The following is a 24,633-nucleotide window of genomic DNA, read 5'->3' as shown; positions in this document are numbered from 1 at the left end:
AGGGCGGAAGGTGGGAGGAGGGAGAGGAGCAGAAAAAATAACTATTGGGTATCAGGTTTAGTACCGGGGTAATGAAATATTGTGTACAACAAAGCCCTGTGACACAAGTTTACCCATATAACAAACTTGCACATGTACCCCAAACCTAAAATAAAAGTTTTTTTGAAAAAAAAGGAAAACAGTTCACAGTATATACACCTCACTACAATTTATTGATCCATTCTTCTGTATATGTGTGTTTAAATTGTTTATGCATTTTCTACTATCATAATCTACCTTGTTATGAACATTCTAGAGCATGACTCTCTCAGCATCTGTATGAGTTTCTCTAGGTTTTCGCCTGGCAGTGGAATTCTCAGTAAGGGATTCATGTCCAACCAGATATTGCCAAATTGCCTATCACCGTGGTCTTCTAATTCACCCTCCTACTCTCAAAGTCAGAGAGTTCCTGACTCCCTATGTCCCCGCCCACATAGAGTACTGCCAACTTTTACTTTTTCCAATCTACTTGTTATTTCAATTTTCATCTTCCTGATTACCAGTAACAGCGAGCAGATTTTCATGTTGCTGGTCTTTGGGGATATGTCTCCTGTGAATTGCCTGTATTCTTTGGCCCATTCTTCAATTGAATTGTTGGTTTTTTCTTAGAAACTGAAAGAGTTCTTTATATATCTTAGATGCTAATTATTGGTCAGTTATATGTTAGCAAGTATTATCTCCTGGACTAAAACCTGTATTTCCACTGAGGTTGTTTGTTTGTTGTTTGTTTTTAGAGATGGGGTCTCACTTTGATACTCAAGCTGGAATACAGTGGCTTGATCGTAGCTCACTGCAGCCTTGAACGCCTGGGATAAAGTCACCCTCCCGCCTCAGTCTCCTGACATGCTGAGATTACAGGGGTGAGCCATCCTGCTCCACCCTCCACCTTTTTCATATTGCCTTTTGTGCTTGCTTTTACCTCTAATATAGCCAAATGAATGAAGTTTTTGTTTTATAATTTTGCCTTTTGTGTTTTGGGAAAAACTTGTCAATTCTGGATTATAAATACCTTCTCCTATATACACACTTTTTTTTATTTCATTTTTCACTTTTAGTTCTTTAATCCACCTTATGGTTGGTGGTGGTGTAAGGGGAAAATCTAATTGTTTTTCCAACACTTCCCTCAGCAGTACTGACTAAGCTGCTCGTCATGTTCTCATTGATTCATAAGGACACCTCTGTCCTGTTAATTTTCCATGTACGTACGAGTCTATTTTTAAGTTCTCTATTCTGTTCCTCTGACCTATTTTTTAAAGAAGTCCAAACATGTGGTAAGCAAATCTTCCCACCTTGATCAGTCTTGATTATTCTTTACTGTTTCTTCTTCCACTGTGAGTTTTTGATTAGCTTGTTAAATTTCTAAAAGTTACTTGTTGGACATTGTTTGAAGTTTCAATGGATCCTTGGAAACATTTGAGGAAATGGACATCTTTGTGCTGTGAGTCTCTTCATTCATGAAGATCTTCATTGCCTCATCTATGCAAGTCTCCTTTTATGTACTCCAATAACATTTTGAAATTTTCTTCATAAATACCTTTCATGGCTTTTGTTAGCTATATCCGTAGTTACTACATATTTTTGTTGCCACTATAAATGGCATGTTTCTTAAATTGCATTTTATGTTATCTGCTGCAATGGATAACACATTAATTTTCATATATATTACACACATCCAGCGAGATGGCTAAAATTCCTCCCTGATTGTAAACATTCATCTGTAGATACCCTTGGATTTTCTATGTAAACCATCTTACCATTCACAGATCATTTCAGTTTTGCTTCCCCTTTGGAAATTCTTATACTTATTTTCTTTTAGTATCTTATGACAGTAGCTCAGTAAAATGTTGGATGAAAAGAATGATAGCACACAATCACAGAGTTTTTTGACTTTAAAGAGATTTGTGCAATGTTTCACCATTTATGCTGCTGGCCATACATTTTTTTGGTAGATGCTTTCTACCAGGTTAAAACCCTTTGTTTCTCTTCCCCATTTCCTGTAAGTTTGTATTATAAATAAACGTAGAATTTTAAACTGTTAATGTGGTGAATTACACTGATAAATTTTCAGATGTAAAGCCAGTAATATATTCCTTACATAACTTAGATTTATCATGATCTATTTATTTTTACAAATTGCTGGACTCTGCTAGTATCTATTAGGATTTTCTTTCCTAGGTTTCTAAGGAAGGTGACCTTCCCTTTCCTGTCTGCTTTGTATAAAAAATAAAGTAGCCTCAGAAAATGAGTCAGAGAGTAGGCCCTCCTTTCTATTCTCTGAAACATTCTGTATGCTATAGGGATAACTGTTCTTTGAATGTTTAGTAGAATTCTCTTATGAAAACATCTGGTCCTAGCATTTTGTGTATGATATTAACCAGAGTAGATTTTTAAACCATTACTTTAATGATTAAAATCTATTCAGGTTTTTTTTTTAGTTTTTCTAAGTTACGTTTTTGAGGTGATTAGTCATCTCTCTGTGTTTTTGTAGGTTTTGTTGCTGCTGTTGTTCTTATTGCTGTCTTCCTTTTAGTCTCTATCTCTCATGCTGTACCTTTGGTTATTCCTAGTGTGGTTTATTTGTGTCTTCTCAGTTTGGTTTCTTTTCCCCCTTGCAATCTATATTGATTAAATTTGTCTATTTTATGTGTTGTCTTATAGAACCAGCTGTTGGATTTGTTGACTCTATTTCATACTTGTTTTCTATTTCATCCATTTTTCCTATTATTTATTGTGACTTCATCCTTCTATATTCTGTAGTTTTACTTGGTTTTAAAATTTTATGTCTTCCTGAGTTTTCCACTTTGCTATTAAGTTTGAACATTTCTTCTCCTCTGATGTCAATGTTTATTTTCTTCCAAATACTAGTTTAGCTGCATTCCTGATATGGTTTGGATCCGTGTCCCCACCCAAATCTCATGTTCAGTTGTAACCCCCAATGCTGTAGTGGGACCTGGTGGGAGGTGATTTGATCATGGGAGTGGTGTTTCATGAATGGTTTAGCGCCATCCCCTCAGTGCTGTTCTCATGATAGTAAGTTATTGTGAGGTCTGGTTGTTTAAAAGTGTGTAACACCTCTCCCATCTCTCTCTTCCTCCTGCTCCAACCACATGAAGTGCAGGCTCCTCACCTCACCTTTTGCCATGTTTGTATGTTTGCTGAGGTCTCCCCAAAGGCCTGGCAGATGCCAATATCATGCTTTCTGTACAGCCCGTGGAACTGTGAGCCCATTAAACCCCTTTTCTTTATAAATTACCCAGTCTCAGGTATTTCTTTATAGCAATGCAGGAACAAACTAATTCCAAAGTTTTAAAGTATAATGTTTTATCACTCCATTCTAAATATATGTATGTGGATGTATGCATATGTATATACTAAGTGATTTTTTTTAACTAAATTTCATTATAATCAGAAAAAATGAGTCTGTGTAACTACTAACTTTTTGTTTAATAAATACTTGTTTTCTGGTTAGGACATGGTTAATGGCCACAAATATTCCATGTCTGCTGCTTGAACATAATGCATATATTTTTTAGTTGGCCTTTAGATCAGTCTGTGTCTATTCCATAGTTTCTCTCATCCACTGAGTTGTTCACTAGCAATTAACCTCTATCTGAGAGTTCTAGTTTCTGAAATTCTTGGCTGTGCCTGCTGAATCCTATAACTGAGAAGATGCTGAGTTCCACATATATCCACAACTGTTTCTTTGAGATTGTCTTCTAAAATTAAATTTTTCTGTGGGACTTTTATTGGGTATTAACAAAATTCCTCATTTAAACCACCACCATTCCCTTACTATCCAACCCAGATTGTCTGCAGAAGTGCTCTGGACATTCCTGAACTTTCCATTCTTCGCACAGGACCCAAACAACAGGGAGTGGGTTTTTTGTTGGAAGTTTTTTTTTTTTTTTTTTTTAGCCTTGCTAAGGCGAGGGAACTGAGACCCAAGATAAGTTACAAGATACGGGAAGATCCCAGAGACAGATCTGCACTCCAGAGCCAACACTGCCATAGGGAGAGCAAGGATGAGTGGTGCTAAGACCATTGCCAGGGTTTGTTTGTTTGTTTTGAGATGGGGTCTCCCTCTGTTGCTCTGTCATCCAGGCTGGAGTGCAGTGGCGCAATCTTGGCTCAATGCAGCCTCAGCCTCCTGGGTTCCAGCAATTCTCCTGTCTCAGCCTCCTGGGTAGCTGGGATTACAGGCATCCACCATCACACTCGACTAATTTTTGAATTTTCAGTAGAGACGGGGTTTCACCATGTTGGCCAGGCTGGTCTCGAACTCCTGGCCTCAAGTGATCCACCCACCTCAGTCTCTCAAAGTGCTAGGATTACAGGCATGAGCCACCGCACCCGGCTGCCAGGATTGTTTTAAAATATTTAAGGTCTAACATAGACACAGGCATGAGATACTCAGAGAATTTTCAGGGTAATTGTTTTATAACTCTACTGAACACTTGTAAAATGCAAATGAATAGCAGACATCTGAAAATAATCTTTCCTCTCAATAATAATGATAATGTATCTACAAAATAATAATGTAGCTACAAAACTTTAAGATTTAATATGAACAATGAAAACAACAAGGAGATAGCATTTTTTTACCTCTTAGATCAGCAAAGAGTATAAAGTGGTAACATTTGTGGCTTTGCAAGGGCAGAAAACAAGCTGGTAGAACTATAAAAATGGTGTGTCTTAGAAAACAAAAATAAGTTGGCAAAACTCAATAACTCCCATTCTAGGACATCTACCTTAACTAAAAGCCATACCCTCATGCAGGGAGGATGTTATCATTGCCCATGCACATCTTGTTCTCTTCTGTGTTGGGTATATGGAAAAATACAAACCCCCCTCCTTCACAGGTAGATGGGGCCAGGTGACTGGCATGGGTCAATGGGCTGCGGATGAAAAGGAAGAGTTTCCTACATGGTAAGCCCGGCACCTATGAGTTCCCATTGACTCTGGGCTCTCTGTGCAGATTCTGGAGGGAGGATGGCAATGCTGGCACTTCTTCAGCCTGGTCACTGACTAACTATGCAAAATACAGCTAATAACAAACAGCCCCAAAATCTCAGTGGCTTAACATAACAAAGCTTTATTTCTTGTTCTCTTACAAAGGATGTGAACAAAATGTCCAACAAAGGATGTTTATCCACTTAAGCTTAGATGATCCTAACAACTACACAGAGATTTATATCAAATGAGATTCATTGTAGCATTACTTATAACAGTATAATTTTAACAACACTCTAAATGTCAAAACGTAAGAGATGACCAAATAAGTTATGACCCATGGTATAATACTATAATAAATATCTCACAACAAATAGAAGTGATATGTTGAAGATATTTAGCAGCAATGGAGAAATTCTCACAATAAAATACTGAGGAAAAAAGGCAGAATATTAAACAATTCATACAGTATTATCACATTTTTTATTTATTTAAAACAATTGACTAAATGCAGAGGAAAAATAAAGCTCAAACACCTCAGCATTAGTAATGATCATGGTAGTGAAGCAACACAGGATTAGCGATCAAAATGTTGAAGGTGGCTGTCAGGAAGTTTGCAAGACCAAGTATTGATGATGAGCTTGAAAGATGCTGTTTCATGTTAATACAGAAAAAAATAAGGAAAGACTGTTTTCCCAAACCATGCAAGCAGCAAGTGGGAATGAGTCATGACTGGTTATGGGGAAATTTTTCATTGAGCAAGCATGCCCACTTCTTGCAAAATCGTAGTATGGGGCATGGTGCCAATGTATTGATTTATTATCCTTTGTTTTCTCTGACAGCAACCCTAATCTCAGGTTACAGTTTGGCTGGCCATAGTTAAAGGGAAATGGAGATGAGGTGACGAAACTTGCAGGGGGATTCAAAGAGCATTCTCGTGACTTGCTAACCTTAAAATCAAGTCTTGAGGTGTGGGTTATTAGGTATGCTCTATAACAGTACAGACAACCTGAACTTGCCATCCCCAAAGGTTTGAAAAATATGCCAAACCGTCTGACCGCCCATAAACATTGTGTACTTAGGAAGGGTGTTGGCTTGCAGAAAAAATAGGAATGTTTTGAAATTATCAGGGCCCATTCCAGGAAAAGACAGGGGAGTGGAAGATCACTGTGGTTTCAGAAATGGCCCTCGGACTGATCAAAGAAATTTCACGTCTCAGCAACAAATAGAGTTCCAACAAATCCAACTGTTTCTTCTCTGGGGAAGTCCTTAGCCTTAAGGACTTCCTTTCTCGTCTTTGTGGGTTTTTCCAGAGGTGACCACGTGAAAGTTCATGTCTCAGCATAGTTTGGGCTGGAATGACTCCCATATAGATGCTGATAAACCTTCTTTCAGAGCCTATGAATTCTGTTGTGTGACATCTACAGCTCCTGAATGTCACCAACTAGGAGGTTACTCAGATTCTCTTCCACTGCAGGAGTGACAATTGATAACTCACTGTGAGTGCCAAGTAATACTGCTAATTTTTAAGACAAGGATGACAATGTTTTATAAGCTAACTCCCTGAGGATATTTGAGAGAAGAATAAGCAAAAAGAATTGAGGAGTATAAGGAGCCAGTTGGAATCATTTTTAGACTCAGGACATAGCAAATTAATCATTTGGAGCATCTGTCATTTGTTATTCCTTTGGCAAATTTTTATGTAGCACCAACTATGTGCATTGTTCTGGCCACTGATCCAACAATGTGGATCCTGCATCCATAAAAGCTACCATCTGACAGGGGATATGGATATTTACAAACTAGAGTTACGAAAGAGGAAGGTATTGGGGGACCTGGGCAAGGAGGCAACCTTGAGCTGAACCCTCAAAGGATGAACAAGAGCAAATAGCAACTCTAGAAATCCATGGACATGGGCTCAAACAAAATCTGTCCCTGGTTCGTGGAAGAAGTTGATGGGTTGTGAACAGGTTCCTAGGAAACAGGAAGTCAATGTTAAAATATCCCTAAGGTGGGCAATACTTCAGAGCTTCCCCACAGAAGCTCAGAGGGAGTCTTAGGGGAAACCTCGCTCAGCCTCACATTCATTAGATAATTCTAATCCACTCAGTTGAGCGACTGTTTCTATCAAGTGTGTCAGTTTGGTCCTTTGGAAAGCAAACAGCAAGACAGAGTTTGAAATGCAAACGATTTATTGGAAGTAACACCTAAGATATGGGGAGAGAAAGCAAGATACACAGAGAAAGAAAACCTTCACACCATGGTGCAGGCTGACACCTCTACTAGGTGAGAGCAAAGGAAAAAAGATGGGGTAGGAGAGCCTCAGCTGATGGTGCAGCCAAGAGAGAGTGTTCGCCAGTCCCACAGGAAGCCCCAGCACAGAGAGAACATAGAGAAGCCCTACAGTGGGCAGAGATGTCCAGGCCTCATTGCCCTGTCATCTTCAGGCATTGGTTGAGGACGGCCTAAGAAAAATACAGCTTCAGCTTAAATGCTGCAGGGACTCCGGAAAGTGCCACAGCTGGAGGCTGTCAGCTACGTGTGCTCCTCACAGCCCAACAGCAGGTGTTTCTTGAAGGAAGAGTCAAATGTCATTTATCCATGGCTGCAACACACAGCCACATGGCTTGGTAGCAGTAGAGGTGAGACTAGGCCATCACTGCACAATTTCAGGGAGGAGTTAATTCAGGAAAACAAATTGGAGCTATTTTACCTTTCATCTCTAGCTGTCTGCTTAGGAACAAAAGGAAAGGCAGTTTCTTGCACGACTCAGCTTTCAGCTTAATTTTTCCCTTTGGCAGAGTAATTGGGGTCCCAAGTTTTTATTTTCCTTTCACACCTGCTTACAGAAACTTTGGGTTCCTTAAGTTCAGACTTCCTCTCTGCGGTGGATTCACATGCAGGCATCACCTGACCCTCTTCACATTGCCCCGGGGGAACTGGGGCTCAGGGAACTAGCACAAAAGTGCAGCTACCATGGCTACTTTTACTGCTGTCAGTAACAAACTGTCCTTTGTCTCTGACCCAGGAATCTCCTATGTTCTGCCAGCACCAGGGAAAATGATTGCTAGCTTGCAAGAAGGGTAAAATCTCAGAGCCTTCACGGTTCTTTCAAAGTCAAACGTACTGGGAGAGAAAACATCATGCACGTATAAGAATATCAAGATGGAGAAGACTCAACAGGCTTCTCAGCAAGATAACCAGAATATAAACGGGGTGAGGAAAATTTCTGTCCCTAAGGAGACCAGGTTCCAAGAAGGGGGATGGGGGCCACCCCCACTGGACCTCTCTTACTCTTCCAGGTTCAAGTCCCCACTTCCCAAGTCAGAGTGAGGGAAATAATAGGGAGGGGGAAGCAATGGCCACCTTGATGACCTGGCTATAAATAGTCAATATTTATGTTAAATAATAAGATTGAAAATAAATACTTGTCACAGGATCTCATTTCTGGAGTTATTTATAGGCTTCATATGACAACCTAATGAGACGGATCACATTTTAATGCTGCGAAACTTTTGGTCATAAGATAGTCTATCATAAAGGTCAACATTTCCCTGGAGGGAATCTGGCACCTCAGGAACCAGCAGAGCACAGGTGGTTCTTAATAAGCACTTCTGGGTGCTCTTACGTAGCCCAGTTTCCAAAACATCAGTGGAAAATGAACCAAAGAACGCACCCCACACCCCCACTTAGCACCAGCCACTACCCAGTGGCCCTGCCATGGGATATCAGTTCCCCATGCTGATACAGGGCAGTGGCGAGCCTGACGGTTCAGCCCACAGATCCTCCACAGTATCACTCTAGTAGGTTCTGGGGTGATTTTTTTCACCCTTGGTTTTTAGCATTGGTGTGCCAAGGATTCCATCACGAAGTTCCAATCGGGAGGTGCTGAAGCCAGCAGTCCTTCCTCGCAGACACACTCCTCCCCGCAGCATCTCCCACAGCACTGACTGCTCTTCCGCCAGCCCATCTGCTGGAGGCATGAGTCCCTCAGTCTAATCCTCCCAAATCGCTTCTCTATTCCCCAAAATGGGACCGGGGTGGAGGGGTAAAGTAAGGGTCGACATTGAAAAGGCCTCTTCTTGCAGTTGTGTGGAGGAAGGACGGCCTTCGGAAGAGGCTGGGAAACTTAGTAACCAGCACTTGGCCCCCAAAAGCAGAAAAGCAAGTAACAACAACATTTGCCTAATCCTTAATAACGTATCATGTTTTTCATAGGCTTGCCTTTTAACAAATATCATGTATTTTGGACACTTGTTAATTAGTTTTTTAAATTGTTAGATAATTGTAGATTCACATGCAGTTACTTTTACCCAGTTTTCCCAGTGGTAACGTCTTGGCAAAACTAGAATACAATTTCCCCGTCAGGTATTGACAATGATGCAACCCAGCTGTCATGTTCAGATTTGCCCAGTTATATAAGCACAGGGACTCATCTGTGTGTGTATGCGTGTGTGTGTGTGTGCACGTGTGTTTAATGCTATACAGTCTTCTCACATGTACACTGGTGTATTCACCCGGTGTCAAGATACCGAACATACTGAACATTTTCGTCACCCAAAGGATCCCTCCTGCTGTCCTTTTATGGCCATCCCACCGCTGTCCTCCCCAACAATTAACTTAGTAATATTTTATTTTAGGAATAATAAAGTATTGGTGAGACTGTAAACTGGCACGGCCACTCTGAAAAACAGTTGAGTCATTTCTCATAAAACTAAATATGCAACCCCCACACACTTGTGTTCTTGAGCATTTATCTCGAAGAAATGAAAACTTACATTCACACAAAAACTTGCACTGTGAATGTTCATCGAAGCTTTATTTGTAGTAGTCGAAAATGTGTAATCGTCAACCCAGATGTCCTTCAGCTCACAGGTGAATGGGTTAAACACTTTGTGCACACCCAGACTGTGGAACACCACTCAGCCATCAGACGGAATGGGCTGTTGACACATAAAACTTGGATGAATCTCCAGGGAATTACGCTGAGTGAAAAAAGCCTATCCCAAAAGGTTCCATACTGTATGATGCCATTTACACGCCATTCTTGAAGTGATAATATTTTGGAAATGGACAGACTGCTTTCAAGGGCTCCTTGTCATGGCCTTGGGGCAGGAGGCAGCATTTGCTGGTATGGTGATCAGTAGTGAACCCATAATGAAGGGCTGGGTCAACAAAAGCATCGCATTTGCCCCCTTGGCCTGTTTCCTACCCATTACTCATTTGTATCTGCCCTGGGTAAAACACTCAAGGGCACACAAAGAAATCTGAGATCCAGCCACAGTATTGTTGGTATTACATGATAAACCTACGTGACTCATGAGATAACAGGGATTATCTTTCCAGAACCCCCTTCCATGTAGAGAGTTGGCCAAAAGAGGGATTCTGCCTGAGATTTGCAAAATGGAAGTGAAGCAGCAGCTTGTACCCCGAAGGTGGTCATGGCCTCTACAGTGACAAGCAAATGCAGAGCTGCCCTCCTTCCTCTGGGCCTGAGCCTTCCCACTGACCACAAGGGGCCCCAGGCCCAGCAGCAGACACTGAGCCTGGACTTTACGCTAGAGGTGGTGGCACTCCATAGACCCCGCCAGCTCCCCTTTGTGCCCTGCGCCCCATGCTCTGACTTGGCTCTCTTGCCACAGGCCAGGGATTCAGGAAGACCGGTTGACACCTTTTCTCAGATCCTCCAACACCCCGTGTGCTTTCCTGCCCAGCTCCCCCATGGTCTTGCAGGGTCTAACCCCTGGAAAGAATCCCTCATCCATGTCATGCATCTTGCTTCTGCTCTCCTGCTGGGACTCTACCCTGCAAAGTTCACCAGGAAGATAGCTCCCCACACCAGCCAGCAGTCCACAGAACCATGGCAGGACAGGAGGCATGAACTACAGGAATCACCAGGGCTGACCTCCTGGCAGAGAGGAGACAAGTTATGATTGGAAGTGAGGAGGAGTTCTGAGTAGGGGCAAGGAGGGAATAACATACAGGGCCTGAGACTATTTTATTCACCCATTCACTCAGCAGACTTTCCTGGGACCTGTTGTGTCCCTGCTCACACCAAGTCCTCACCCTCTGGTGGGGTCAGAAGTCAAGGGATGGCGCTGGGCCAGGCTGGCACCAAAGGTAACCCACCACCATGAGCTCAGATCCAGACAATCCCCAGGGAATGTGTGAGCCACGGCACAAGTCATTTGAACCCAGAACCCCTGCCAAGACACACTCGTGGCATAATTTGCCCAGGGGCTTGGGCTTCCCACCTGCAGATGGAACATTTTCAGGAAACTGCACAGGAGGCTCAAAGGCCTGCCAACAATTAATGCAAACCACCTAATCAGCCCACTGTGAGGTCGGCACCCACTAAGAACCAAAAATATATAATGAGAGTCATGGAGGTAAATTTCAGGAGAGAATTCGGCCATCTCGGAAACAAGAAAGCCCCATGTGTAAGTAACCGTGAATGCAGGCTGCAGCTGGACTGGCCAGGGAAGAGTTGTGGGAAGGAGTCATCAGGATGAGATAGAGAAGACAGCTGGAGACGGGAAGAAGTCAGCTGAACAGCTGAGATGGGCGGACAAGGAGGCTCCGTTTACTGCAGCTCTGCTCCCACATGCTGCCGAACACGCCTCCTGGCTTTCCAGATGGTTTGTCCCGTTGACTCTATGCTGAAAACCCCGCCCCTTGGAGAGACACCTGGAAGATCCCAGTGGCTTCCATTCAGAGACGGACAAGTGCAAGAAGCTATGCTATGACCTCTGTGTGCAATGAAAAACCAAACTGGATTGATGTACCATAGTCGACAAGAAGGTTAAATGGAAGATACGAAAATGCAATCATGCCTTGGACAACATGTACTGGATACTTACCATGAGTAGGGCAGTGGAGTCAGGAAAGCGCGCGATGTTAACTCACACGCCCTACCGCTGCTCCCATCCAGGGTCTCATGGCTTCGAGGGAAATAATAGCAACAGCATGCCAAGTTAAGACAGAGTCTTGCTGCTTCTTTGAATGACACTGGAAGAAAGCATCCCTGCTCGATAATGGGAGGGCATGTTGCTGTCTAAGTCTTGGCAGTATCAGAAATCCCCTCTGGCACAGCAAGTGGTCAGCACAAGTGTGTAGCCAACTGCACCCACACCAGGAGGACGTGGTCTGGGGGCCAAAGGTACAGGGTGATGTCTCATCCAGCTGGGAACCCATGCTCTGTACGTGGCAGGCAGCACTTGAGCAAGGGAGGGCTACAGAGAACACCAGCTCTGGGGCAGATGGGGCTCGGGGATCAGCTGTGGCACTTTAAGTAATTGGCTACTCTGACAGATGGAACCTCTCGCACCTGCCTTGCTGAGCTGCGATGAGGATTAGAGACCACGTAAGTGAAGCACCCAGTGCCTAGCAGGTCTACAACAATAGCAGTTGCCCTTAAGAGTAGCAGCAAGAGAAGCTCGTGTAATGGCGGCGGTGTCGGCAGCTGCTGCAGCGAGGAGAGTTTGGCGCGATGTCTCACACCATTTTGCTGGTACAGCCTACTAAGAGGCCAGAAGGGAGAACTTATGCTGACTACGAATCTGTGAATGAATGCATGGAAGGTGTTTGTAAAATGTATGAAGAACATCTGAAAAGAATGAATCCCAACAGTCCCTCTATCACATATGACATCAGTCAGTTGTTTGATTTCATCGATGATCTGGCAGACCTCAGCTGCCTGGTTTACCGAGCTGATACCCAGACATACCAGCCTTATAACAAAGACTGGATTAAAGAGAAGATCTACGTGCTCCTTCGTCGGCAGGCCCAACAGGCTGGGAAATAATTGTGTTGGAAGCATTGGGGGGGGTTGGGGTGGGCTTGGAACACAGGTGTGTACAGCGTGCTGTAGTGGAAGTTTTGTATCATAGTAATCCTGTTTCCACTTTGTTATACTCTAGCCAAGATTGACTGTATTGGATGAAATGTGAGGATCTTGTTCAATCGGAAACCCCCGTTACCCCCTCTTTTTTTCTTTTCTTTTCTTTTTTTTTTTTTTACTTAAACATTTTTATGATGATTTAGATGAAAATTGTTCTTCGTCAGTTAATGTTGGTTCCAGTCCTTCAACTGTTCATATCTACTTTATAACATTCATGTACTAACCCTTCTTCAAGATGGGGTGGGGGGTGGAAATGCAGTTTAGCCATGTCCTCAAGATAAAGTCTTGGTAAAAATAAATAAATGTCCTTTAGTTAAAAAAAAAAAAAAAAAAAAAAAAAAAAAAGAGTAGCAGCAAGAGCAGTGGTAGAAGATGGAGTCTACAAATCTCAGCAACATGCAAGCTGGAGACACGCAAAGTTGAAACGTGGACGTGGATGTCCTCTCCTAGGATGCCCATGGGAATGCAGTCCAGACAGAAGAAAGGAAACAAAGCTTTTTCAGCCATCAGCTAGTTTTCTTGGGACCAAGAGGGAGTGTTCAGGAAAGAAGCTTATGGAGCTGCCTGGTCAAGGTCACTGCTGGGAGCAGACAGGCATGGCCCCGGAGGGCCTCCTAGGATGCCCATAGAAAGTCTCCCAGAGTTGTCCTAGAGAAGGCTGACCCTTCACCACTGGCGCCTGTCCCTTTGTTGGGCAGGGGTTGTCCCGGGGACATAAACAACCTGCATCTTTCACTATGTTTGCAGACAGGCTATCTCTGCTGCTAAAAGACCACCAGTCACTCTCCTGGGTGGTGGGAGCCTCTCCAGCTTTACAGTGCATCCTTCCAGGGAAAGTGATCCAGCTGCCCTGAAACCCTGGCCTGGGGTTCAACATTCTTGAAGCCTGGCCTGGGGGGCCTGGCCTTTTACCTCTCTCCTATGCATCTATGTGCATCGTTAACTCATGTTCTTGTTCTATGGGTTTTCTAAGCAGGATATAAAGCTCCCTAAAGGGCAGGAATCTTGTCTCAGAGTTCCTATTATTGTCCCAAGACCTCACACACCTCTACCTATTTGAGGTGCTAAGTACAGTGATGCACCATGCAAAAACATTTCAGCGAAGGACAGGCTGCATATACAATGGCATTTTTAATGAGCTGCCCTGTGGAGCGGTATCATGTTTTATCTTTTATACCATATTTTTACTGTGCCTTATCTATGTTTAGATAGATTTAGATACACAAACACTTACCACTGTGTCTGGTTGTCTGCAGTACTCAGTACAGTCCCATGCTGTACAGGTTTGCGGCCTAAAAGCAATGGCTGAACCCTATAGCCTAAGTGTATAGTTGGTTCTACCATCAAGGTTTGTATGAGTATATTACGGGATGCTTGCACTATGACAAAATTGCCTAACAATGCATTTCTCAGGACGTATCTCTGTTGTGAAGCAATGCACAACTGTATTTTCTGACTACTGTTCTTGCCTGCTGATAAATGAGAACCAAGTGCATAAACTCTAAGAGTTCTCTTTGGCATTCTTGATTTAACCTGTGTATTAGTCAGGAAAACAGAACCAATGGGGTGTGGGGGTGGGGGTGGCGGTGAGAGAGAAAAACAGAGCCTCAAGACCTGCAGGGCAAATGGGCAAGCTGGACCCTGGGGCAGCCAGTGGTGTCAGTTTCTGTCTGAAGGCCATGGGCTTGAGACCCAAGGAGGGCTAATTTTCTATTCATGTCCAAAAGCAATAAAAAAAACCAAAGTCCCAAGCCAAAGGCCGTAAGATGGGAAGAATTTTCCTTTCCTCAAGGGAAGGGCTACCTTTTTATTTTATTCAGGCCTTGAATGGATTGGCTGAGGCCCAGCCATATTAGAAAGAGCCTCTGCTTTCCTCAGTCCACTGATGCAAATGTTAATCTCATCCAAAATAATGTTTGACCACATATGTGGGCACCCCATTGCCCAGTCAAGTTGACACATAAAATTAACCATCATCTCTTGTAATTTAATAAAATTCATTTCCTTGATAATCCTGTGCTCTGGTTTTCTGTTGCTGAGTAACACCACCATCCTCTCCAAAAACAAACAAACAAAGAAAAAGAAAACAAAATAAAAAGAAACATAATGGCCTAGAGCAACCATTTTGTTTTGCTGACAGTTTTGTGGATCAGGAGATTGAAGGAAGCTCAACTGGGAAGCTTGATTCTGACCACACGGTATCCCCTGCACATTCCTCTCCATTCAATCTGCTGCCTCCTCAGTGCTCCTTGGTCTTCCTCTGAACATGGTGCCTCATTACACGGGCCCTGGCCTTCCCACCCACAGTGTGGTGGTTTTAGGCGGTCGTGCTTCTTACACAAGGCTCCTTCTCACAAAGAGGGAAGAGGTGCTGGGATGGTCAAGGGCTACATTCAGAGCTGCTACACCATCACTCCCTCCTTATTTTATTCATCCAGGGATTCTCAGGACTTCCTGAATTTCAGGAGGTAGAGAAACGGACTTGGTGGGGAGTGACAAGTTCAGATTAAAGAAAAGCATGTGGCCTGGGGGACACTGTCACACTATCTTTAGAAAGTACAATACACCCAACCCATGTGTTTTATTGTATTAGTCTGTTCTCACAGTGTTATAAAGAAATACCTGAGATTGTAATTTACAAAGAAAAGAGGTTTAATTGGCTCACAGTTCTGCAGGCTCTACAGGCTTCTGCTTCTGGGGAGGCCTCAGGAAACTTATAACCATGGCAGAAGGCAAAGAAGAAGCAGGCATGTCACATGGCCAGAGCAGGAGGAAAAGAGAGAGAGAGGAGGAGATGTTATACACTTTTAAACAACCAGATCTCATAAGAACTCACTCATGATCATGAGAACAGCAAGAGGGAAATCCACACCCATGATCCAATCACTTTCCACCAAGCCCCGCCCCAAACACTGGGGATGACAGTTCCACATGAGATTTGGGGGGTAGGTAGGGGCACACATCCAAACCATATCATTTATTATTTTATATATTGGAAACATCATTCTGATCAGGCATCCATAAGCTTCACCACGCTGCCAGAGGGGTGCACGGCACAGGCAGGCAGTGAGAACCCAGCATCAAGCAATGGCTTTATTCCTCTGGAGGGTTGGAGAGAACCAGCTCAACTGTTTATTGGATGGAACTCAACAGCATTTAAACTGTAGCCTGGCAGATCTATCAACATGCTTACTGTCCTAAATCCATCACAAGGACTTCAAACACATTCTATTTACTTATTTATTTATTTATTTTTGAGATGGAGTCTCTCTCTGTTGCTAGGCTGGAGTGCAGTGGCACCATCTCAGCTCACTGCAACCTCTGCCTTCCAGCTTCAAGCAGTTCTGCCTCAGCCCCCCAAGTAGCTGGGACTACAGGCGCAGGCCATCATGCCGGCTAATTTTTTTTCTTTTTTTTTTTTTCAGTAGCGACAGGGTTTCACCATGTTGCCCAGGCTGGTCTCAAACTCCTGAGCTCAGGCAATCTGCCCACCTCAACCTCCCAAAGTGCTAGGATTACAGGAGTGAGTCACCTCACCCGGCCTGCATTCTCTTTAAAAATCTCAGTCAAGGCCGGGTATGGTGGCTCACTCCTATAATCCCAACACTTTGAGAGGCCAAGGCGGGAGGATCACTTGATGTCAGGAGTTCAAAACCAACCTGGTCAACATGGCAAAACCCCTTGTCTACTAAAAATACAAAAATTAGCTGGGCATGGTGGCGGGTGCCTATAATTCCAGCTACTTGGGAGGCTGAGGCAGGGGAATGGCTAGAACCCAGGAGGCGGAGGTTGCAGTGAGCCGAGGTCGTGCCAGTGCACTCCAGCCTGGGCAACAGAGCAAGACATCATCTCAAGAAAAAAAAAAAAATCTTGTCAAGGGTAAGTTGCAAATAGGGGCAGCCTACACGTCTGCGGTCACATTTTGCCTTGACCTCTCTCTCGTTTCCAAGTTGCCAACATACTCTCTGCACTGTCACACCCGTCTCGTGGCCAGGCCTGAGACTCTCTTATGGGAATGAGGGTGACAGCCTCTCCCTGACAGAGAGGCAGGGACCCCAACAGGGGCACCACCCCATAGCTTGCTCACAGAGTTATAAATTGTAAGTCACTGCCCGCACTGGGAAGCTGCCTCCCCTCTGGCCCTGGCCGTCATCCTTGAGCACACCAGAAGTTGCTGGCATCTGAGCTGTCCCTTGCTGCGGATGCATCTGCAGAGACGTGACACTTGGCTCAGACTTCCCTGGGCCTCTGCAGACAAGAGTGACCCGAGATTACCATGAGATGGGAGAATACCTGCTCTACTCATACTTCCAGGGAACACAGCACGGCAGGCTCCCGCCATTTTCCCGACTTTGAGAAAAGGATGTTCACTTGCTTCCCAGCCTCTTTCTTCATGAGACAATTGACTCAGAAAGAAAAAGGCTCGTTGGATTTCTCACCTCCTCTGTCAGTGCTGAATAAACAGATCGGAAAAGGCAGAGGGATGTGGGGTCCGGCCTCCTTGATGAGAAAGTGAGTCACCAGCTTGTAGGGGGTGATCAATAGTGTAGAAATTAGTCATGAAATCTGAATGAAAACAAAAGAGCTGATTCCATCCCGTGGCTGGTGGTGCCACAGAGACAGTCAATGAAAAGAGCTTTGAACACAGGCAGATGCGGAGATCGACTCCACAGAGCTCAGAGAGTGGCTCACCTCCCTATCCCAAGTTCAAAATCCCAGCATCCTTAGAGAGGAAAAGGCCCTTGCAGCAGGGAGGAGAGAAGAGATGCAGAGAGAGGGAGGGAGGAAGGGAGGGAGGAGAGGGGCCTGACACTCAGGCTAAGTCTGAGACACCTTGCAGCAGCACGGCCAGCCTTCCCTTCCACTGGACCTCGGTGGCCAAGGGCTACTCCCAGTCTCTTCCACATGGCCCTGGCTGAGCACTCAGGTCACTTTTAGTTTGCCTGGAGAAAAAGGCAGTCAAAGGACAAATGGCCTTTGACCTCCCCTCTCCCGGTGCTGGAAAGGAGGTGGCGCCCAACAAATGGGACTCTCCCTGGAGCCATAAGGACTGGGAGGGCTGGCATTTTGCTGAGCAGCCGGGGTATTTTTATCCACTCTATACAATCTGATTTTTTTAGTTGGCGTAGTTTCAGACAGAATTTTCCTATTAAAATGTGCTAAAATTATGCCTGAAAAGAAAGCCCATTGTATATAGATAACCCCCCACAAAAGGCCCTCTGATTGCACAGGCCCCGCGTAACTCCAAAAAGCACTGGAGTCGGTCGGGCGTGGTGCCTCACGCCTGTGATCCCAGCACTATGGGAGACCGAGGAAGGCGGATCACCTGAGGTCGGGAGTTCAAGACCAGCCTGACTAACATGGAGAAACCCCATCTCTACTAAAAATACAAAATTAGCTGGGCATGGTGGCGCATGCCTGTAATCCCAGCTACTACTCAGGAGGCTGAGGCAGGAGAATTGCTTGAACCCGGGAGGCGGAGGTTGAGGTGAATTGAGATTGCCTCATTGCACTCCAGCCTGGGCAACAAGAGCGAAACTCCATCTCAAAAACAAACAAACAAAAAAAGTACTGAGGTCTAGCCCAGCGGGACATGTATGGCCAGCTCTCCCTGCGGGGTGAGAGGGACTTCAGAGAAAGGAGGACCAGAAGGAGAGCGGCCCTTCCCATCTTTTCTTCCCCTAGGCCAGGCAAGTGCTTTGGGATGAGGGACGTCCCACACCACAGACTGCAGCCCAAAGCTCTGAAAGAAGTTTAAAGAAAATGTTACGGTTTGGACAAGGCCCAGCTGGGCAAGAGATTCTTGTTTTCTAACCAGGAGAATACACTTGCTGCTAAAACACACAGAGGAGGAGATTAACATAGTAACGAGGCAAAGCCAGGAGGAGAAACAAAACCGTCTGTACTTGACAAAAGGGTGCCCTGCCCAGCTTCAGCTCCTCTGGCCAACAGGAGATCTGCCACCCAGGTAACAGAGTTCTCAGGTTCACCCAGGTAACAGGCTGTTCACAAGCTCGTTCAGGTATCAGGGCTGTTCTCAGGCTCACCCGGGTAACAGGGTTCTCAGTTTCACTCAGGTAACAGGCTGTTCTCAGGTTCACCCAGGTAACAGGGCTGTTCTAGGTTCACCCAGGTATCAGGGCTATTCTCAGGTTCACCCAGGTAACAGCATTCTCAGTTTCACTCAGGTAACAGGGCTGTTCTCAGATTCACCCAGGTATCAGGGCTATTCTCAGGTTCACCCAGGTAACAGCATTCTCAGTTTCACTCAGGTAACAGGGCTGTTCTCAGATTCACCCAGGTATCAGGGCTATTCTCAGCTTCACCCAGGTAACAGCATTCTCAGTTTCACTCAGGTAACAGGGCTGTTCTCAGATTCACCCAGGTAACAGGGTTCTCAGGTTCACCCAGGTAATAGGGCTGTTCTCAGGTTCACCCGGGTAACAGGCTGTTCTCAGGTTCACCCGGGTAACAGGCTGTTCTCAGGTTCACCTGGGTAACAGGGCTGTTCCCAGCTCACCTTGGTAACAACTATCCTCAGGTTCATCCAAATAACAGGCTGTTCTCGTGCCCACCCAGGTAACAGGGCTGCCTTGCTAATGTCAGGGAGGGGAGCCAGACTCTTGAGTAGAAAGAATCTGATAGCAGCCTGGCTCTCTTTGCCTCTGTTAAGCATCACTGTGTTCAATCTCCATTTTTAGAACTCCACATTAAAAGGTCAAGTGCCTTCTAAAGTATTTATTTTCTCTCCAGTGTTTGTGCCGTGATTGAAGTGACAGCCCCATGCTGTCTCCCTCGCACCCACATAAAGCTTGATCCACTTGGCACAGGTTATTTTTTACCTGAATGGCCAAAGAAGCCTGAAATTCACAGCATTTGGGGTTCTGTTTTTTCTTAATCTGGTTCTAACCCTCACTCCAAGAACCACAAAAACATGTGGCCACTCAGAAAAAGCACAGGTGTCCTTCCTCCCATGGCCAGATTAGTGGAATGCACCTGCCAGGTCTTCACCCCCATGGGCTTTACCTCTGAACATATGATCTTGTGAAACTAAACCCAGCTCTGCCCACTTGTAGGACCCCACTGTCCCAGAGGCGGCCTTCCGGAGCCCTGCCTGAGGCCTTGCAGAAAGCTCACGGCATGGATGTCTGGATTGCTGGCAGGCCTTCTCCTGACCTGGCTGGGTCTTGTCGCCTCTTGCTCTGGGCTTCCTTGCCAGTCACTGTGTCACAGAACTCCACGAGATTCTCCCCTACTGTAGCTCTCCAGGATTGCCCAAAGCGTGGCCACAACTTCACCCTGGATTCCCCACAACAGAGAATACCAGGCTCCAGTGTTCCAGGTCCAGCTTCCCAGGGGCTCGTGGGAACCAGGCAAGAAATCACAACTCTGAGAAGAAAGCCAAACCCTGTTTATCAAAGATCCCTGTGTCCTTGTCTATTGGCCAGGCCCCAGGACTGCTGTCCCCTCTCCAGAGGCCAGGCGTCCTTTCTCCAGAGACCTCCTTTGCAGAGCAGGCAGGGTACAGGCACGGCTGGACTCCCATGCACAGCTCTGAGAGTGGCCTTGGCCCATTTGCAGAACCCCGAACCAGGGATGCGAAGGTTCTGTGCACTCCAGGCTGCTCAACCCCAAACTCCAGAAGCAGGTGAAGAGAGACTCTTACTGGAACGCTCTTCTAGCAAGGTCCTCAAGTTCTTGGACCAGAAAGACAAAACCCTTCTCCCATAGGAAAAATAGAATTCTCACCCTACAGCACACAAAACCAATTGGCACCATTAAGCCCGGCCAGTCACGTTCTTTTTCTCAACTCTCCACCTTCCCAAGGGCAAAGCAAAGCCTTTTTATAAGACAAGTCCCACCTCAGACCCCAAAAGAAGAGCAGGGGTAGTTGATGGTGAAAAATCATCACAGATAAGTGAAGAACTTCGTGCTCACATCAGCCCTGAGGGCAGAATTCCTGGCCCAGTGCAGGGCCCATCTGGGTAGGAGGGACAGCGGCCGGCGTGATGCTGTTGTCAGAGAGGCTGTGCTTCCGTATCCCCGCCCACAGAGCACAACAGTTCAATCTGCCAATTCAACTCCAGACCGTATTGACAGAAGCAAAGAAAAGCAACAGCTAGAACCAGAAGTTCTCACCAGGGAGCCCATGTGAAAAATAAAAATAAATAAAATACTTGGAACATTCTTTTCTGCAGGAACATCTACTCCCTTTCCTGCTTAATCCTGGCCTCCTTTCTTCTCTCCCTCTTTTCCTAATGAGCCCCTCTGGCTGCTGCCCAGTGTGGCGGCTCTGCCTCCCCTCCGTGCCCACTGCTACTGTGTCCTGGGCGTGCCCTGGGACCGCCCAGCCCTGTCGTGTGCACCCTGCCTGCAGTACCCTCTGGGCCTTACCCAGGGGCCACCACCGCTAAGATGATCAGGCATGTTGGGAGTGACAAGTATGCTGTGCCGGGTGTCCTGTGGAAGACTGCAAAGCCCAAAACAAGCGCTCTCCTTGCCCAGAAGGTTTACTCTTTTCTCCAAAAGAGTCTGGTCTCCCACTCTGCAGAGCAACCATTGCACAAAGCCCCTCTCCTCAGCCTCACAGCCCGCTCCACTACCACCCACAAGCTCTCCTTGAGGGAGAAAACCAGAGCTGGCAGGCAGTGACGGTCTTGTCCATTCGTCAACTCCCAATACCTGACTTCCGGGCCTCCATGCACCAGGCTCCTCTGGATGCAGCGAAGCAGAGCAGCCCTTTCTCCAGGTACTGAACTCTGCGTCCCCCAACACCATCTTCTCAGAGACGCCTCTCTTTACCTGCACCATTGTGTCCCCTCTCTACCAGACCATTCCAACAGCAAGAAAACATGCTCTATGTCGGTCTTTTAAATTTTCATTTTGTATTGACCTTGCATTCTCCCCAACCAATAGCCCCATTTTTCCATTTCCCGTTATGCACCAAACAGTGCTGTCTGCAGATGCTATCTGTGCTATCTCTGTTTCCAGCTCCTGCACAGCCATCCCCCATCCCCATGCTGCCCCCTCCACCCTCTGGAAAGGCTGGTCAAGGTCATGAAGAACCTCCAGTGGCCTCTCATTGAGTTGGTGGATGGATGCAAAATGCATTTTGAAATGAGAAGGTGAAACCTGCAGGACAACGTGAGGGTTTATTGTATGTGGAAGGCAAGGAAAAGAGCAGAATCAAGGGCAAGGGCAGCCTGTTCAGCTTGAGCCATTGACTGAGACAGAAAAGACTAGGAAGGAGCAAGTTTGGAAACTTGGGGGGAAATTAAGACTCTTTTTGGCCACATTAAATATGAAATCCTGTGTCAAACAAACAGGATTTGAAGCAAAAATCCTGCTTCAAACAGCAGTGTCAAGATGGCAGCTGGGGTCAGGCGCAGGGGCTCATGCCTGTAATTTTAACACATTGGCAGGCCAAAGCAGCAGGATCACTTAAGTCCAGCAGTGTAAGATCAGCCTGGGCAACATACTGAGACTTCATCTCTACAAAAAAATTAAAAATTAGCCAGGCATGGTGGCATAAGCCTGTGGTCACAGCTACTTGGGACGGTTCCTGGAGCCCACGAGGTCAAGGCTGCAGGGAGCTGTGGTCATGCCACTATACTCCAGCCTGGGTAACAAAGTGAGAACCTGTCTCTAAAGAGAAAAGAAAAAAAGGAAGGCATTTAGTCATGTGCTTGGTGCTCAAGGAGAGGCCAGCATGCAGATACATACCTGGAGCTATTGGCACTAAGATGGCATTTAGGGACAAGGGACTGGACGAGAGTCTCTGGAGAAGCCAAGACCTAAGCCCCTCAGGGCTCCACAGCCTGTAAGGATGAAACAGGGAGAAGGGATTGTGGGAGAGACCAAAGCAGGAGGCAAACAGGAGGGCATGTTATCCAGGAGTCCACCAAAGAGTGGGCTCAGATGCTGCAAGAGACGAGTTGACTCGGAAGAGGGCCTTTGTGTTTGTCAGCAGAGCCACATCAGCTGCAACCTTTCAAAGCCAGGGACCATATAGTGTCTTAGTCTGTTTTGTGCTGCTCTAATAGAATATCACAGACTAAGTAATTTTATAACGAACAGGAATTTATTGGCTTGTGGTTCTGGAGACTGGAAAGTCCAAGATTGAGGGACCAGCATCTGGCGAGGCCTTCTTGCTGCATCATTCCATGGCAGAAGGTGGAAGGGCAAGAGAGGACAAGAAGGTGGGAAAAGGGGGCCAAGCTTGTCCCTTTATAAGGAACTCACTCCCTTGGAATAGCAGCATTACTCCATTCACGAAAGCAGAGTCCTCATGGCCTGAGCACTTCCCATTAGGCCCCACCTCCCAACACTGTTGCAATGGGGCTTAAGTTTCCCACACAAGCTTTTTGGAGGACACATTCAAACCACAACATGTGGGATGGAAATGTGTTCTATGGCCAAGACAAATAATGAACCTGACATAACTGCATGAAGAAACAGACCTCCAAACTGACATGGAAGGTGGAACGAAAGCTCAGTGAACGAGCCCTGGTGCGTTCAGACAGCCACACTCAGCACAGTTGCCATCAGAGCACCCAGAACCTTGATTTTCTGGACCTAAACACACATTGAGATCCCTGATGAGGGAGTTATTAACTTCCCATTCATTTCTAGTAAGTTCCACTCCAGAACCAGAGGGGACCCTTTGGAGTTGCCACAGCCTCCTTGTCTTATGCCTAGGCTCTTCTCTCACAGAATCTTCTGGGCTAGGTCAGCACAAACATTTCCAGCCCTTTCCACAGGAACATGCCCTTTCTGGTTTGTGAGGACTTGCAGCCTCGGGGACTGTCACGCCACACAACAAAGGCAAAGGCATGGCACTGCTCCCCGTGGCCAGCACCAGTCCATGGATTTCTAAGCAAATCTAGAAGACCAAATGCTAAAAAACAAACAAACAAACAAACAAAAACTATTAATTAACACAATGACTTGCAGATGAACAGTCCAGGGCTATGGGGTGGGAGGAGTTGAAGACTTGTTATTGGGTTATTGCTGTTGTTGTTCTGTGTTTTAGTAGGGAAAAATGTGCTAAACCTTCTGTGCCTGGGGCATGTTATTGTACAGCAACCAAAGGCCAAAGTTTCCAGCTTTGCTACTTGGCAGTTTTTTTAGTGGATTCATTAGCTATTTCATCTCCTTATCAGGCTGAAATGTAATAAAGACTCTCACAATATTCTAAATTCCTAGCAGAGTCACACAACCAACAAGAACAACCAATGTTCTCTCCTCAAAGCCTCCTAGAAATGTCAAGTGTTCTTGTTGGCTTTACGGAAGTAGCATAAAAACTTTTCAAGCTGCAGTGGCTGAGGCCTTTGGAGGACATAATTCACACCCAGGAGAGGGGATGCTGCCGGGAGATGGCTCTCACAGCACAACGTCTTCAGCTGTGTCTCGCTGCCTCTTTGAGTGTTACTGTGCCTCTCTGTGGTGACTTTCTCTGTGCTTCTCTCTATAGCAAAAGGAATATATTCAGTTAGCTTCCAATATTACTGGTGGGAGTGAATAACTTACAGCCATAGCCAGAGATGCTAGAGTTATTCACAATGTACCACAGGATGTTTCTGTGGTCCTACCAGATTTGGGGTACAAGGTGCAAACGAAAAACAAAATTCGGAGGCCCCCCCAACCGTCTGAATGAACTTTCTCCTCAGCCAGTGCTCTTAAAATTTAACATGAAAGACTGATTCAGGCCCCAAAGGGAAATGGGGGTGGACATGCCTCATTAT

At 45.6% G+C, this 24,633-nt stretch overlaps 1 protein-coding gene across 1 annotated transcript; it reads left to right on the top strand.

The window, feature by feature from the left end:
* Nucleotides 1-12,425: 12,425 nt before the first annotated feature.
* LOC104670374 (enhancer of rudimentary homolog) lies at nt 12,426-13,236 on the top strand. The gene has a single exon (XM_010373587.2). The coding sequence runs from the start codon at nt 12,479-12,481 to the stop codon at nt 12,791-12,793; it is 315 nt and encodes a 104-aa protein (XP_010371889.1). The 5' UTR covers nt 12,426-12,478; the 3' UTR covers nt 12,794-13,236.
* The last annotated feature ends 11,397 nt before the right edge of the window (nt 13,237-24,633 follow it).

The sequence above is a fragment of the Rhinopithecus roxellana genome, chromosome 16 (assembly GCF_007565055.1).
Source record: "Rhinopithecus roxellana isolate Shanxi Qingling chromosome 16, ASM756505v1, whole genome shotgun sequence".
Classification (NCBI taxonomy): Eukaryota; Metazoa; Chordata; class Mammalia; order Primates; family Cercopithecidae; genus Rhinopithecus; species Rhinopithecus roxellana.
The sequence above is the reverse complement of the archived record's forward strand: the minus strand, read 5'-3'. Positions and strand labels throughout refer to the sequence as shown.

Excerpts from the sequence above, each read along its gene's own strand:
- LOC104670374 (XM_010373587.2), top strand. The coding sequence starts at position 12,479 with ATGTCTCACACCATTTTGCTGGTACAGCCTACTAAGAGGCCAGAAGGG.